Source organism: Herpailurus yagouaroundi, unplaced genomic scaffold (genome assembly GCF_014898765.1).
Source record: "Herpailurus yagouaroundi ecotype Mexico unplaced genomic scaffold, PumYag 162, whole genome shotgun sequence".
Classification (NCBI taxonomy): Eukaryota; Metazoa; Chordata; class Mammalia; order Carnivora; family Felidae; genus Herpailurus; species Herpailurus yagouaroundi.
In genome coordinates this window covers 8,848,901-8,866,842 of record NW_024412403.1, presented here as the reverse complement: position 1 = coordinate 8,866,842, position 17,942 = coordinate 8,848,901, and the positions used below count along the sequence as shown (strand labels likewise).

The window sequence follows — 17,942 nt, the reverse complement described above, 5'->3', positions numbered from 1 at the left end:
CCCCCCCACCCATGACCTCCCAACAGAACTTTATCTCCTCAACTGCCTTCTACGAGGGGAGACGTCTGGCTCAGGAGGCTGCAGGCTGAACCTGTGAAGGTTGCGGGGAATCCTGCTGGCACCTAGTGGGAGCAGCCAGAGATGCCGTCCCACCTCCTGCAGAGGAAGGCCTCCCACCTGAGATGTGGGGCCCAAATGTCAACAGTGCCGACGGCGAGAAACGCTGGTGTGGAAAATCTGTAGCTTAAGCCCAAGCCCTTCAGATACAGACAGCAAGTGTGCTGAATACCTGGTAATAAATGTCGTATTTCAGTGTGCATGCCTGGTACTTCAGTGTGCATGCCTGGGACTTCAGTGTGCATGCCTGGGACTTCAGTGTGCATGCCTGGGAAACACATACCCCAGCCCTACACACAGTGATCACATTAGAGGGGGTTAAGGGGCGCTGGCGATGATGGCTTCCCTGTTGAACATGAGGACAGGCCCCACTGAAAGTCATGATCTTAGCCTCTACAATAATTGTTTTTAGCCTGACATAAGAGCTGTAGGTGGGAGGGAGCCTGGGGATGAACGCCCTTGAAAAAAAATTTTTTTTAAGTTTATTTTAGAGAGACAGACAGACAGACAGACACGAGCAGGGAAATGGCAGAGAGAGAAGGAGACACAGAATCCGAAGCAGGCTCCAGGCTCCGAGCTGTCAGCACAGAGCCTGACGCGGGGCTTGATTCAAGAACCGTGAGATCATGACCTGAGACGAAGTGGGCTGTTTAATGGACTGAGCCACCCAGGTGCCCCGGGAACTCCCTTTTTACACTCATGTGAAATTCTTCCAGGAAAACTGAGGAAGAGGATATACAGTGACTGTGTGCACTGGTCTCTTGTCTCCTTAATAAGTGACACTAAAGTATCCAATGGTAATGACGAAGCAGGCACCCCTGCCATAGAGCTGGGAGCAACACCCCAAAATGAACCTGCACGTTAAACCTGGGCGGCCACAGACAAAGGATTGCTCTGCCCAACAGTGACTGTGCAAAATGAAGGTGGGAAATGAGAAGGTTGTTTAGGTCTATAAAATAAGGCTTTTCACCAGAAAACACAAGTGGCCCATCCCGTCCAATGGGCTTCAATTAAAGGAAAAAATAAATAAAAAGAGGTTTGCCCTAAGATACTTGATAAATTGGACAACAGCACAGAAAGGAAACTCTGGGAAAGAAACACATCTGGCGAGCCTCACGCTGCTGTAAAAGCTGCTGGTGCTTTCCAAACTCTCAAAGCTCCAAGAACACTCTGTTGCCCAGCTTTGCAAAGAGCAGGCTGCAACTCTATATGCAGCTATCGTCCGGACACATCCTCCATATACCGACTTTATCAGCTGGGATGTACGCGCAGGGCGGGGATGTTAGACAGAGGAGCTGCACGTACCTGGTACTCAGGAATGGACCTTACCGCCTCCACAACGGCCAGGGACATCAGATGCTGGACAAATGGGATCCTCTGTCCCAGCTGGGACCTCAGCGGGATGGAGACGAGCAGGGTGGACACGGCGCATCCCATGGGGCTCAGCCAAGCATTCGATCCCCGCCCTGGAACACAGGCCCCATCAGGAAAGTGGCCACGTTGCCATGCAAACAGAGTCAGATGCACACAGCGGCAGAAAATGGGCCGAGCAGCCACGTGCGCAATCAACCCAGACTGATTACGATGCTTGGAGATTCTAGGGTTAATTCAAGAACAGAGAAGCTTTTTTAAAATCTGATGCTGTGTTGCTGAACAAGTTTCTGATAAGTAGCAGAATGATCAGCCTCAGTGAGCATATCATTTAGGCTTTGATGATTCAAAGTCTTACAGTGTCTGAACATGACTGTCAGCTTAATTTTCTCCATACGGTCATGCAGGCAAAAACAGAAACAGTGGGGAAAATGAGCCACGTCTGTCCTGTCCAGGAGAAGTCCTGGGAGCCACATTTTAGAAGGGACCTATATTGTGGTGATAGTCTCACCACCTGTGAACATATTTAAAAAAACCCAAAATTGTACACTTTAAATGAGGGAACTGTATGGCATGTGAATTATATCTCACTGTTATAAGGGGGGGAAAAGGAAGTTGAATTTAAAAAGTAGGCCCTAGCATTAACTCTCTGAACTATTTTTTCCTAAAACAGAAGCCAAGAAAATAAAGTGATCAAAATGAGAGGTATAATCAAAGTCCTTCTATGTCCTTTATTTAAACCACCATATTGAGCCCCCCGGCTTTGGATAAAATGAATTTTCTCTTTGAGTTATGTTCAAAAGACATATTCAAAGGAAAGAAGTGGGAAACAGTGGATTTATTTCATTGCTCCTTCTGAGGAAGGCGTAAGGAGCCTCTCTTGAGAGTTACAAGCACGTTTGGGTTGGCCTGGCGCTGTCTGGAGCAGGGGCGAGGGCCAAGTGCCTCCTGCATGACCACCGAGCATGGAATCTGCTTGTGGTTGGACCCCAAGTGGATTCTGGGAGGATGCGGGCTCTGGTTTCCGAGGGTCAGCAGGTGGCGGAAGCTCTGAGCAGCCCTTGGCTTCTCTGTGATCACTCTGTGAACGGGCATTGACCACTGATCAAGCGCCCGCTGCATGGAATTTCCAGGGCAGCCGGGGTGGGGGCTGGCAGACGGAAGGCCTCCCCTGTGTGACACTCAATAGGGACACAGAAGGCACCTCGCAGAGAACCTTCAGGCAAATAAATGTCTCTATAACACAGTCATGATTCACATACTGCAATGCCTAGAATGTGTCAGAAAGAGGAATTTACAAGATGTAGATGACTGAATGTTAAAACCATCCCCAGGGGCGCCTGGGTGGCTCAGTTGGTCAAGCGTCTGACTTCCACTCGGGTCATGATCTGGCAGTCTGTGAGTTCCAGCCCTCTGTCGGGCTCTGTGCTGACAGCTCAGAGCCTGGAGCCTGCTTTGGATTCTGTGTTTCCCTCTCTCTCTGCCCCACCCCTGCTCACACTCCCTCAAAAATAAATAAACAAACAAACAAAAAAATTCCCAGTAGAACATCCAGTGATTAATAACCATCTCAGTTTGAGACAATGCTTTTAATTGTACTAAAAGGCTCAATCTTCTGATCAATTTCCCGCCCTCTTCCTCCATTTTAGGGGGTGTGAACACAAGCACTTCTAATGTGCGTCTCCTCCACAATCAGCACACACGATCCATTGGCAATCTGGACACAGGAGTCACAGATTTTAGAAAACAAAACAGCAGAAACGATAACAAAAGATGACTGACCTTTGCCCTGTGTTTGGCGGACTGCGATGGCTATTAACCCCATTTCCTGCGGGATCTCAAACATCAACCTGCAAACGGTGGGAAAGACTGGTCAGCCAGAACGGGGACATGATAGGGCGGCCCACAGCTCACACACAAGGAGGGACCCTGTTGGCACTCATTTGCGAGCATGTGGGGGAAAGAAAGGGCCATTTTCCAGGTCTCGAGGGATAGTGACCCCCTTCCCAGCCTCTGCAGTGGGAGCAAGGAAGAAGAGCCCAAGAAAACACCATTTAATCAAACAAGATTGGGGTGGGGAAAGGCTGTGTACCTGCCTGAGCTCTTAGTTTATTTAAGGCATTGCTTGATTCTATTTCTTCGGAATATCCTACCAAGTTCTTTCTTCCCCACTCTGATGTGGTGTCCCTTCTTTGGGTGACAACTAGCAGTTCCTGACATTTGTTTCTACTTACGGTGCGTTTCTGTCCGAACACTAGAACATAACCATAACAGAAGTTTCTGATTATTCAGAAAACCAATATGGTGGCAATAAAGCCGTTTAAAAGATACACTATCCCCTGAGAACTAATTATGTTTTAACTATAGTAAATAAATCTACACCTTCTGAGAACTCCGGAGAACCTTGGATCATTTTAGGCTTGAGTTCTGCTTTTAAAATGGTTTCATTTAAAAGAATACAAACTTCCCTTTGGGGATAGGTAGAAAAGTGCCTTATATCTCCACCAAATGAGTCAATATTAACCTTTTTTTCCCCCAGAAAAGGAAAGGAGGAAAAAAAAAAAAATCCCTCACACTGAGAATTTCCTCCCAGCCACTTTCTACATATTTTAACTCTGCGTGAGGAAGACTTTCCTCTGCATTCCCAGGAGTTGCTGACCAGGTACCGAGTGGGCAAGGCTCGTGGTAGAATTTATTAAACCAAGCAAAAATCAGGTTTGCCCACTGCGGGTGCAGCTGCTGGCTCTGTGAAGTACTTTCGGGAGAGGGAAGAGGTGAGAGGAGGGATGATGGAGAGACGGTATTTGTATGAAGTTTCCAATAATAGTTTCCAAGGTTCCATAGCACCCTGCTCCCCAGTTGCTGAGGAGAAAGGGCCCTGAAGAAAGACCACGATCAGGGCTCAGGGAAGGGGGTGGGCCTCCACAGATGGTAAGAGAAGAAACACACTTAAAAGCGTAGAGAAACGGCACAGTGTCTCTCTGTGCACCATGGCCGGCAGACTTTGGCATTGATGCGCGCGGACCCCAGTAGCAAGGGGCCCGGAAAACCCCTTTTCCTTGCTAAGAAGAGCCTGGCCACACCGGGTGGGGGCCGGCTGGTCTGACAGGCACAGGGCACTCCCAGAGAGCAGGCTGCCTGTGTCGACGTGCCAAGCCCACCTTCCATCTTACATGAAACACAGCTCCAGAAGTATTTCTCTTGGACACCATGAATAACCCATTGAGACCAACTGTTCCTATGCAATGTTGGGCTCCAAGAATAAAGCGTCCTTTTCTTGGGTCGGACCAGCGGAAAACAGAGAAGGGATCTCTGTCCATGCAGGGAGGTAACACTGTCTTCTCAGGACTTCACGCTTTCCAGAAAGTTCCGGCAACCCCTCACCGAGGCTCCAAAGGCCACAGGTTCTGGTGGCGGTGGGGGGGCAGCTAACAACCTTTTCTAGGGGAGTAGGCGGGGGGGATGATTTAGCACGCTGTGAGCAGACTGCAAAAGCTCTCTCAATGGCAGGCAATCTAGGATGTTCTTTAAATAAACATGTAGACAGAACACGGTCCTGTCGATAGCCAGGGCTGGTGATGGTGGAATTAGGCGAGGGGGTGGGGGAGGTTTAGAAACCAAACACAGACTTCTAGAACAAAGAGAAATGATTAAGGGAACATATGCACTCAACTGCTGGAGGTTTGGCAGCAGTTAACAGGGCATATTGATGAGAAGACGGAGTTTGTGCAGCTGAAGGCCAGGAGGAAATTCTGCAAGAGGGAGACAACAAGGGAAGGAGGTAATACGCGGTCTGAGACAACCAGGGGCCGCCAGATTTATTTGTGCTATCTGAGATAACTCTGGGGGCCAAACCACACGGCTTACGGTCAACAAAGAAGCATTTATGAACTTCACGAATTTTGCATTTCAGAAAATGAAGCCGCTAGGGTTTGCTTTAGCAGAAAGGAGGCACCATAAATGCATTTCCATCCTGAGTTGAAGATGTTCTCACAAAAGGAAACAGAAAAAGAAAGAAAGAAAAAAAAAAAAAAAGGATGAGGTTACATAATGATTATGCCCCTGCTGCTGTATATTTTCTGTCCTTGTTTGCGAAGGCTGTGGAATAAAAGGTTTCTGTGAGTGGTAGCTGAATGCACTCACTTCGGTACTGACGGGGCATGCCGGAAAAGCGCTTTGTTTTTCTACTCTTCTCTGGAGTCTCCAACATCCAGACCTCAAAAGGCCACTTTGCAAACGTGACCACTTCGGTTCCTAAGGACATCACAGCACCTCGTGGGTGCTCGGCCAACGGGAACGTCCCGAATTTCACCGTTGGAATAAAGCTTCAATAATTAAGACTGATCTAGAGGACAGGCCGGTATGAACCTGTGTGAAAATCCTTAAGGAATAAAAATTAAATTAAATTCAGACCCATTCAATCCATTTTGGGGATTCAAACCTAAGGAAACAGTCAGTCCACATTCACCAAGAGCTATACAACTGTGGGAATAGCCCATGTGTTCAATAGGGAAATGTTGAGTACACTGTGGTACATGAAGTCAATGGAATAACTCCCATTAAATAGGGTGGTTATGAAGAGTATGTGGCAACATGAAAGAAATGCTTACAACACGCCGCTAAATAAAAAAGCAGTATACAGGGGCGCCTGGGTGGCTCAGTGAGTTAAGCCTCTGACTCTTGATTTCGGCTCAGGTCATGATCCCATGGTTTGTGAGGCTGAGCCCCATGTCGGACTTTGTGCTCACAACACAGAGCTTTCTTGTGATTCTCTTCTCCCTCTCTCTCTGCCACTCCCCAGCTTGAGCACATGCTTACACACTTGCTCTCTCTCTCAAAATAAATAAAAACTTGAAAAAGCAGTATACAAAAACCTACATATACTTTTATTCCAACTATGTAAAATTCATAGAAAACGGAGTGAGATTTATTCAGGCTTTATTACTTATTAGGCATTATAGGATGATTTTTTATTTTAAAACTTTCCTTTAAGATGACTGGTTACCTTTAAAAATTATGCTGAAATTTGGCGCACTTGGGTGGCTCAATTGGTTAAGCATCTGACTTATACTCAGGTCATGATCTCACTGCTTGTGGGTTCAAGCCCCACGTCAGGCTCTGCGCTGACAGCTCAGAGCCTGGAGCCTGCTTTGGATTCTGTGTTTCCCTCTCTCTCTGCCCCTCCCCCGCTCATGCTCTGTCTCTCTCTCTCTCTCAAGAATAAACATTAAAAAAATTATGCTGAAAAATTCTGGCAAAAAAAGCATGGCTTTTTTGTTTAGATATAATATTTGTAATTAATTCCTCATCAATATTTCCAAGAAAAGAACTAAAAGATCTGCTTTAAAATTAAATAAGACAGAGTTATCTGCAGCACCCGTTTTATTATGAGCAAAAGCTTATTTGATAGTATTAAGAAGTAGAAATTCTTGAAACCAGTCTGTTCATAAGCAATCAGCCTTAAAAACTTTATGCTTTCTGACCTGGTGACTGTCCTTCTAGGTGTAAATCCTAAGGAGTATTCAGAGAGAGAAACAAAATAATTCAGGGGCACAACTATTCATCACAGCTTTACAATGTGAAAATCAGAAACAATGTGAACAGTCTATGAATAAAGGAATGAAAAAAATCATAGCATCCTCACATGAAAACCTATCATGTAGCCACCTGTGATACACGCAAATGTCCACTGGACTCCTTCAGGTGATTAAATTATGACGCAAAACCCTATATACAGCATTATTCTAAAAGAGGTTTTAAAATACCCTTTTTGAAATTGTTAAGAAATATACCACAATATTAGCTCTGGTTATTCTGAGGAGTGTATTCATTTTAAAAAAAATACAGAAAAGTGCAGAGCAGAAAATAAGTCCCTCTTCTCATTAAAAGTGCATAGTCTCCTAGACTTTCCCCCCTTTTAAACAAATACACATAGATCTATTTTACAAAATAGGTTTTCTGATGATTGGAGAAATTCCTGACTGTGGAACTATTAAAAGGATGTTGTGGATGTATAGTTATGGACATCTTATTGATACCTTATTTGATTGATATCTTACTGATATTTTAATCTTACAGACAATAAAAAAGGGAATGCGTGAAAACAGCACGTGTGATCCCCTTCTATGTAAGCTGTCCATTCCTGTGTGCATTTAGAGAAAAATACAGGACACACATCAACAGTGGCTGTTACCTCCAGAAGGTGGAGGTGGAACCAATACGTGGTGATGTTAACTCCTCCATGCTGTCTCATGTGGTCTCTGGGTGGTAAGATTTCACGTGGTTTTGAATTCCTTCTTTATACTTCTCTGAATTTTCCAGTGTTTCTGCACTGGGAGTGCATTCATTGTACAATCAGGAAAAAAATGCTATTTAAAAGAAGATTTATTGAAACTCAACTTTGCTTCCTTAGGTGAAGCATGCATCTGCCAGCTCACTAGCTGGGGAGCACTCTCTTCCTTTCCAGAGACGGTAGACTGCCAACCGACTGAGCGGTAGCAGGCTTCCTGTAAGGATCCCCCATAACTCGAACGCTGCACGTACGGCTGTGCCGGTCCCTTGCCGTCCTTCCCTGGGAAGCATGTGCCCCGTGCAACGGGCAGGCTGAGTCTGCCTCCTGTCCCTGCACAGATTGCCGCTGGGCTCGGGAGGTGGCATGCGTGTGGCCACCGGCATCTTCGGAGCATGGGGGGCCTTCATCAACTCTTGCTCCTGGTGCACATGCTGTGTCTTTTCTTTGATGTCTTCCCCCTGGTATTCTCAGTTCTGACCCCTCCCTTTACTTGGCTTTCGGAAACACGCATTCTCAGATAGTCCCCCTCCCGTTTTCTATACGTAAAAAATAACCCAATTAATGGGGTAGGGATGAGGCAGGGGGAGGAGGACCCAGGAAGCCAGACATTCATTCAGTCACCGTTTCTGATTTTTAAAAGCTTTACTGGAAGAGATACTCCCACTACGCACAACCCTGCGGACGTCTGCATAGTTCAAAGGAAACGGCGCTAAACTTCACTTCAGAAACCTAAAAAAAAAATTTTTTTTAATGTATTACATTGCAAACATCAACCATTAGTTCAGGAAGACTTTTTTTTAAGTTAAAAAGCTAAAATATCAAGATATTTTCATTTTGAAAAAGTCTGACTCTAGGAGTCAATTTTCTTAATTTTTTTAAAGTTGTCTTCAATGTAAGAACACGCATTTTTAAAAAAAATTTTTAAATGTTTTTATTTATTTTGGAGAGAGAGGGGCAGACAGAGCACAAGCTGGGGAGGGGCAGAGAGAGAGGGAGACACAGAATCTGAAGCAAGCTCCAGGCTCTGAGCTGTCAGCACAGAGCCCGACACAGGGCTCAAATTCACAAACTGCAAGATCATGACCTGAGCTGAAGTCAGACGCTTAACCTACTAAGCCACCCAGGTGCCCGCTTTTTTTTTTTTTTTAGAAAAACTGCTTAACTATTTTTTTTTAACAACAACACATGGAGTAAGGGGTCGGTCCAGAGGGCTCTGTGATGCCTGGGGACACCCTGGTGACTTCTGAACAAGTGGCTAGGCATGTGGGTGCAAAGCTGAGATTGACAGTCCCAAAGATGCACAGTGCCATCCAGGAACTGGGGCGTGGGGTGGCTACTGCTCCTGGCAGGACAGGAAAGGCAAGGTTCCTGAGGAAACTCTGAAAACACCACAGTGCAGCAGAGTCAGACCAAGGGAATCAGATCAAGATTCAAATTTAAATCCCAGTGTTGACAGAACTAACCATCAGGTGAGGGGCTTTGTCTCTCTAAATCTCTCCAGTCACCCAGGAAATCTGGTTAGGGTAGGAAGGAGACAGAACACACATGGTGGTTTGACACTGGGTGGGTATTTAAATAGAGCACTTCCTCTTTGTTGCATGGATCCTACAGCTTCCTACTGTCCCATGACCCCCTCTTGGGGATAAAGAGGGTGGTCAGGGAGAGGGAGGATCAGTGGAGTGAGTGAGTGTGTGTGTGTGTGTGTGTGCGCGCGTGTGTTTAAAGTTTATTTATTTATTTTGACAGAGAGAGGAAGGGGCAGGGGCGAGGGGAGAGAATCCCAAGCAGATTCTCAGTGCACAACCGACTGAGCCACCCAGACTCCCCAAATGTGTGTTTTAGCACTCCTCAAAAATTCTAGATAATGCCTCTCCTCTGTACCTCTCACCCCCTCTCCCGCTTCTATCTACAAAGCACTATCATCTAAACATAGGGCTACAAAGCATTTAGATTAACACCAGTAACTGGGGTTGCAAAATATTCTTTTTAGATCTTGGGTCTCTGAACCCACTTAGCAAAGCTATAAACAGTTGGGTGAACTAACTATTTGGTTGACTTTTTAAAGGCAGCACTTTCTTCAGGTTATTATTACTCGTGAATAATTTCAGCCACTCATGCACACAGGCACACAACAGTTTTATTAACATATTTTCATTACTTTCTGGCTTTGACATTTAAAGCTATAACAACCTGTTCTCAGTCAACCCCTAGAATACTGTAAGTAAACTTTACATTATATACCCTTTTCTCTCTTTCAGTGTATAACTGGATGAGTATTTTAATTATAGGTGAAGTGGGAATTTGGACTGTTCAAGAATACCACATCGCAACCCCCCTCCAGCACTCCCCAGAAGCAGAAGCCCCACCTGTACCTCTGTTGAAGGATGCTGTGGGTCAGACCCTCTCCTGGAAATGCTGTTTAATTTCTGTATCTCCTAACATAACCACCACTCATAGGTTTCTGGCTAATCTTCCCCATCTCCAACATCATAATAGCATCTACGCTACTGCTAAATCACTTCATTGTTCACAGGGAAGGGGTCCTGTGGATTCAGCTTTCAGAACGAGGCACCTGTCTAGTTAGACCAAGATTTATTGCTGTTGGCCCGTATTATTCAATCAAGATGAACACAAATCACGGTTTCTCACCCGTGACACTGTAACACAAATAATGGATGTCTGGGCATCACCTCCTTCCACTTTAGACCAGTGCAGTTACAGAATTTGCAGATGGACAACCAGGCTTGTGTAGATGGAGATCATCATGGCACCCACTGCGACCTCTATGACCAGCCTCAACGGTGGTCCTGATCCTAGCTCCTCACCTTCTGGACGTGAGCCTTTGCTGTACAACCACACACGGGCACTCAGACCACGTGCTAAGCCCCTCCGCTACAGGTCACCAGATTATAGGCTCTCAACCCATGGCTCAAGCCAATCAGAGTCCATCATCTGTGGCTGAAGGTGGGGGGCTCCTCAGGGAGCGCGTCCACAGCCATTACCATGAGTCATCTACCCCAAGAGAGGGCCTTCTGCTGCAGGACGTGGCTGCTGTTTCAGAAGACAGGCGCTGACGCATCTTGACCACATGGTGAGCAGACATCTGGGACCCGTTTCCCTGCAGGCACTGGGTAGACTTTCAACTTGTCCAGAACTGATGCCGAATTTTTATGCTATGAGTGGCACTTCACACACAGTATCTCATCTAAGCTTCACAAGTCAGACAAAGATACGGTGTTGGAAAAGTGAAACCATTTCTGTAGGGCCACAGAGCCAGCAGGTCAGGCAGGAACTCAAATCAAGTTCTGGCTGGTTCTAAGGCTCATGCTATTTTGCTTTTGTTTTAAACCTTTCTCTTTGAAATAATATCAGACTAGCAGAAAAGCTGCAGGACAGTAGGAGGAACTCCTACAGGACTTTCACCCACCACCCAGATTTCCTAAATGTTAGCTTTTTATTTTATTTTATTTTTTCTACGTTTTTATTTATTTTTGGGACAGAGAGAGACAGAGCATGAACGGGGGAGGGGCAGAGAGAGAGGGAGACACAGAATCAGAAACAGGCTCCAGGCTCTGAGCCATCAGCCCAGAGCCTGACGCAGGGCTCGAACTCAAGGACCGCGAGATCGTGACCTGGCTGAAGTCGGACGCTCAACCGACTGCGCCACCCAGGCGCCCCTAAATGTTAGCTTTTTAAGCACAGAGCCTGTTCCATCTGTCTGTCTTTCCGTCCATAATTTTTTCCCTGAATTACGTGCAAGTTGCAGTCATGACATCTCTTTATTTCTCTATATGTCAGTGTATCTTTCCTAAAAATCAAGGATTTTATGTAATCAGAGTACAATGATCAAACTTGGGAATTTAATATTCTGATACAATACTATTATCTAATCTGGGGGTCAGCAAACTCCTTCTGTGAAAAGCCAGATAGTAAATATTTTAGTCTTTGGGAGCCACTGGGTTTCTGTTGCAACTGTTCAACTCTGCTACCCAGGCACAAAAAGCAGGTGTAGACAACCTGTAAATAAGTTAAGTGTGGCTTCCTTATTTCAACACAACTTTATAGACACAGAAATTTAACTTTCATATACTGCTCATGCATCACAATACAGTATTTAAAACAAAATCGTAGACTTTATTTTTTGAGCAGCTATGGGTTTACAGAAAACTAGGCAGAATGTACAGAATTCCCTTAGGCACCTTCACTCCCTGCACTTGCTTCCTTATTACTACCACCTTGTCTTAGTGTAGTATGGTCGTTAAAACAGATGTACCAACACCGATACATTATTATTAACTAAAGGCCACAGTTTTAAGTATTTTTTGAGAGAGACAGAGAAAGAGAGTGAGAGAGCACATGCATGGGCAGGGGATGGGTAGAGGGAGAGAGAGAGAGAATCTTAAGCAGGCTCCACACTCAGTGGAGATCATGACCTGAGCCAAAATCAAGAGTCAAACGCTGACTGACTGAGCCACCTAGGTGTCCCTAAAGGCCACAGTTTAATATTAAGCTCCCTCTCTGTACTGTACAGTTTTATAGGTTTGGACAAATGTGTAATGCCCTCTATCCACCATTACAGTACCATATAGAATAGTTTCACTGCCCTAAGAATCCTTTGCACCCCACCTATTCATCCCTCCTTTCCTCCTCCCAACCCTGGCAATCACTGATCTTTTTATTGCCTCTACCATTTTGCCTTTTCCAGAATGTCATATAGATTTTATTCATTTAATTTTTTTTTCCCAATCATTTAAAACTGTGAAAAACCATTCTGAGCTCTCAAGTGGTACAAAAACTGGCAGCAAGCCGGATTTGGCCTGAGGACCGTAGTCTGCCAACTCCTGATCTCATCTACAGAATTTATTCAAGTTTTACCCACTGTGCTAACAATGACCTTGGCAGTAAAGCATGGCCTTCTTTCCGGTTTAGGGTAAATCCAGATCATTTGTTGCATTTCGTTACCATGTCTCCTTGGCTACCTTCAATTGGGTTCAGTTCTTTGGTCTCACTTTTGTCTTTCATGATCTAGACGTTTTTGAAGAGTGGAAGAAAGACATTACAGTTATTTTGTAAAATGTCTCTTGATTCAGATGATCTGAAATCTCCTCACAGTGAGATTCAGGCCAGCACTTGGGGGCAGGGACAGAGTTCTTAGTGAGGCTGTGTCCTTCTTGGTGCACCACATCAGGAGGCACATGGAGTCGCCTTGTCCCAGTGTTGGTGAGTTAACTCTGATCCACTTGGTTAAGCGGTGTGTGCCAGGTTTTCCATGTAAAGTTACTGTTTTTCCACTGTTAGTTAATAAGTATTTGTGGGGAGATAAATATCTTGTTTCTTATCAGATTTAACCTACTGGTTTCAGCATCTGTGGATGAATCTTGCTTGAATAGATTATTTATTTGATGGTTGCCAAATAATGATTTTCTGATTCCGTACGTACTTGATGGGATGCTATTATAAGGAAGAGGTTTTTTTTGTCTCCCCACTTATTTATTTATTTATTTATTTATTTATTTATTTATTTATATCAGAATGGATTTGTAGATTCATATTTTATTTAACAGACTACATATTTTCCTATCACTATTTACTTTGATGATCAAATTACCCCAGATTTGGCAAGTGGCAGCTCCTTCAGGCTGGCTCCTGTGTCCTACTGACACGTCCCTGTCATCTTTCAGCATTTCCTTACTTTCTGTCATAAGATGAGGTTCCAGGCTCACTTTCTCAGTCTTAGCCCTGGAATTAGCCTTTTCTCCATGGAGCTCTGGTTCCTTTTAGCAAAAAATGACATTTATAAAACAGATCTGGGTATGAGGAAATAGCTAGAAAGTGTGTTTCCTTCCTTCCTTCCTCCTCTCCTCCCATCTCATCCATCCATCCATCTATCTGACCATCCACCTACCCATCCACCCATCCATCCATTCAAACATCCATCCATCCATCCATCCATCCATCCATCCATCCATCCATCCATCTTAAAAACCATTGAAGTCCACTGAAAACTCGAATTCCAATTCAACACCACAAGGTCCATTCTGTTTTCCCCCTTTCTATATTTGTAACTTCCTTCTCCAATAAGGAGAAATCTGGCTCCCATTATCTCAAATATATTTACTTATTTGCTCAATACTGTAACACACAGAAAGTGGTTTCAGAATTGCTGACCCATGCTACTGTGAAAAACAAACTTACTAACTAGCCTTCACTATTTATCTACAGTTCTTTTTTGTCTTTAGCCTGAGGGTATATAGTCAAATATTGTGCTTAAACATTCCCTGGGCTTGTTCTTTGTTGCTTTCACTATAGTGTGGTTGTTATTCATCTGAAATGAGGTTAGGTTTAATCGTACTTATGTATCCTATTATGGGCCCCCTCTTCCAATCTTTGTTTCTTATTTTTTTAACTCGGTTCCAAGAATCAGAATTATATAGAGACGTATACTGAGAAGTGTCCCACTCCCGACTCACCTCATCTACCTGGATCTCTCCTAACTCCTTTCTGTAAATAACAATTCAACTAACGTCACTAGTTTCTGGTTTATTCTTCCCATGTTTCCTTCTGCACAAATAAACTGATGCATGCATATTTTCTGCCCCCCCCCTTTATTCCCTTTTAGAAAGTTACCATTTTGTAGATACTTCTTTGCCCTTTTTTTTCTTCCACTTACTATAACCAGGAAATATGCTTTCTAAGTTCACAGAGCTCTTCTTCATTCTTTTCTAAACTGAGGGGCACACTACTGTGTGGATGTAGCATCGCTTATTCAACCACTCTCTTACAAACAGGCATTTAGGTTGGTTGTCTCCAAAAGACAGTATAACGAATACCCTTGTTCTCACGTATTTTTGTGTTGTTTAAGTGTATCTTCACGATAAGTTCCTAGGAGAGGGATGCTAGGTCATAAGGAAAATGCACATGTAGCTTTGTTAGATGCTGCCAGACTCCCCTGCATTACTAATGAACCAGCCACAGATTGCACACCTGTTCCCTCACAGCCTCACCAGTATAGTATGGTGTCCCATGCTTTCATTTTTGCCAGGTGAGATGGGTTTCAGTGTAGTTGTAATTTGCATGTCTCTTACACGTGAGGTTTCCATATGTTTAAGAGCCATGTATATATAGTGTATGTGAACTACCTGTTCATATCTTTCACCTATTTTTTTTAAAGTTTTATTTATTTATTTTTGAGGAGAGGAGGGACAGAGACAGAGAGAGAGAGAGAGGGAACATCCCAAGTAGTCTCTGTGCTGACAGCGGGGCTCGACATGGGGCTCCATCCCAGGAACCTTGATATCATGACCTGAGCCAAAATCAAGAGTTGGATGCTTAACCAACTGAACCACCCAGGCACCCTGTCTTTTGCCTATTTTTAAGAGTTCATTATATATCAGGGAATAATAGTGCTTTATCTGTGGCATCTTACCAATATTCTCTACCACCTTGTTATCTTTTAATTTTGTTTATGGTGTTTTTTTACCATGGAAAACTGTTTGATTTTTTATATCTATGTAGTAGTCAGTTATATCAACCTTTTACTGCCTCTTGCTTTTGTGTCTTCTGAGCCTTTCCCTACACCCAAATTCTATAGGAACTCATCCACTTGTGTCTAATATCTGTAAGATTTCACTTTAAGTTGAGATCCCTGATCCATTTGGAGTTTATTTTTATGTATGGTGACAGGGATGGGTCTGATTTTATCTTTTTCCCCAAATATCTATCAAATTGTCTCAGGATCATTTGTTAAAAAAAAATCTATCTTTGGGGGCACCTAGGTGGCTCAGTCAGTTAAGCATTCAACTCTTGATTTTGGTTCGGGTCATGATCTCATGGTTCATGAGATCAAGCCCCATGCTGGGTTCTACACTGACAACGTGGAGCCTGCTTGGGATTCTCTCTCTCTCTCTCTCTCTCTCTCTCTCCCCCTCTCTCTCTCTCTCTCAAAAAAAAAAAAAAGTCCTTCTTGGGGCGCCTGGGTGGCTCAGTCGGTTGAGCATCCGACTTCGGCTCAGGTCACGATCTTGTGGTTTGTGGGTTCCAGCCCCGCGTGGGGCTCTGTGCTGACAGCTCAGAGCCTGGAGCCTGCTCTGGATTCTGTCTCCCTCTCTCTCTGCCCCTCCTCTGCTCATGCTCTGTCTCTCTCTCAAAAATAAACACTTAGGGGCGCCTGGGTGGCGCAGTTGGTTGAGCGTCCGACTTCAGCCAGGTCACGATCTCGCGGTCCGTGAGTTCGAGCCCTGCGTCACGCTCTGGGCTGATGGCTCGGAGCCTGGAGCCTGTTTCCGATTCTGTGTCTCCCTCTCTCTCTGCCCCTCCCCCGTTCATGCTCTGTCTCTCTCTGTCCCAAAAATAAATAAACGTTGAAAAAAAAATTAAAAAAAAAATAAACACTTAAAAAAAGTCTTTCTTTGGCCTAGGAATTTGAGAGGTCACCTTTATCATAGACCATTTTTCTACACCTAGTTGGGTCTATTTCTGGACTTTCTATTCCATTCTGCTGGTCTCTCCATTTATTCATGTGCCAGTATCACACTGTTTTAATCACAGAGGCTTTATAGCATGTTTTAAAATCTAGCAAGGCTAGTAGCACTTTATGGTTTTTCTTTATCATTGTTTTCCTATTACTGCATACATTTCTAAATGAACATTAGCATCTACTTGTCTAGCTTAATGGGTAAAAACATGGTATTTTTAGTACAAGTGCATTAAATTTATAAATTAACTTGGGGAGAACTGATACTTCATGATGTCAAATTGTCCTATCAATAGGCGATGTCTTACATTTTTTCCAGCTTACTTTTGTGTATTTCAGGCATGTTTTAAAGTTATCTCATGTAAATTTTACACATTTTTAAGCTCACTAATTATTTTATCTTGTTTGTTGCTATTGTAATGGCACACCTATCCTTCGCCAATTATTGTTTGCATATACAAAGACTAGCGATTTCTGCATGCTAATTTTATATCTTGTTCTGTCATTGAAATCTTTTATTGTGTGAGTTAAAGAATTATTGATTCTCTAAGCCTTCCCAGGCATACTATAATGACATCTGCAAACAGACATAGCTTTTCTTTCTTTTCAATTATGCCTCTAATTGACGTCTGTTGTCTATTTGGATTGACTAATACCTTTAGTACTACGTTAAGTACAAGTAGAGACAGTATTCTTGCCTTGTTTCTGTCCTTAGTGGAACCCTCAGTTTTTAGGGTTCCCCCACTAAAGAAGACACTATCTTTAGTACTCAAACACACATACAATCATATTAAGAAAATACCCATTAATTCCCATTTGGGAATGTATTTATCAAGACAGGATGCTGAGTTTTATGAAACACTTTTTCAGCATCTATGGAGATAACAATATGCTTTTTCTCCTTCACTCTACTGACACATTAACGAACAAATATATCTATAAATATATCTATTTTTTTCCAGTATTGAACCAACCTTGCATTCCTGGAAAAGATACTTAATCATGGGGTATTACTTTCTTAACGTAGTGTTGGATTCTGTCTTGTTAATATTTATTATGTCTGTATCGATGCTCAGAAGTGATACTGGTCTGTAATTTTTTGTGTTGTCTTTAACAGATTTAAGTAGCAACATTTACTCCATTAAAGAGATTCTGAATTTTTTTCTTGAATTTCTCTACTGGAGTCCTGCCTATCAACAAGACTAAACACTTTTGGCTAATGATCCTATAGAACAATTCCTAGGGAAGCCTTTTCTATTTGTTCTTGAAATGGCTTTAGTACTTCTAGTCTGCATCAAATCTCTTTGCACCTGTAGCTCTGTGTGGGTCATTTGCAACATGTGGGGATCAAGGCAATGAGTCCCATTAACATGGACTAGGTTAAGGAATTTAAGCCTATGAACCTTGAACGGAGGCTTTCACCTCACCCTGGTCAGGCTAGACAGACACTGGACTTTCTCAGGAAGGTACGGACCAGGTCTGGTAGACATCAGCCGGAATGACCAAGTCCCCTGACATTCCACAGAGCATTCCTCATGTGTAACGAGCCAGAGGTCAAAAAGGAAACCATTTTGAAACTGTCAATCATCTCCATTAGAAACTTTACAAAAAACTGAGATCCTATTTAGATGTTTTGTGCTATACTTTTCACTCGATTTTAACAGATGACTCCGTCTTTGCTAGAAACCA

General features: G+C 43.6%; 1 protein-coding gene across 5 annotated transcripts in view; it reads right to left on the bottom strand.

The window, feature by feature from the left end:
- HLCS (holocarboxylase synthetase) overlaps positions 1–17,942 on the bottom strand; it is a 230,972-nt gene that overhangs the window by 12,044 nt on the left and 200,986 nt on the right. For all 5 annotated transcript variants that reach the window (XM_040483952.1, XM_040483950.1, XM_040483951.1 and 2 more), the window contains 2 exons: positions 3,271–3,338; positions 1,423–1,583 (listed from right to left, as the gene is read on the bottom strand). In XM_040483952.1, the coding sequence (XP_040339886.1) occupies positions 1,423–1,583; positions 3,271–3,338 (229 nt within the window). The remainder of the gene's footprint in view (positions 1–1,422; positions 1,584–3,270; positions 3,339–17,942) is intronic.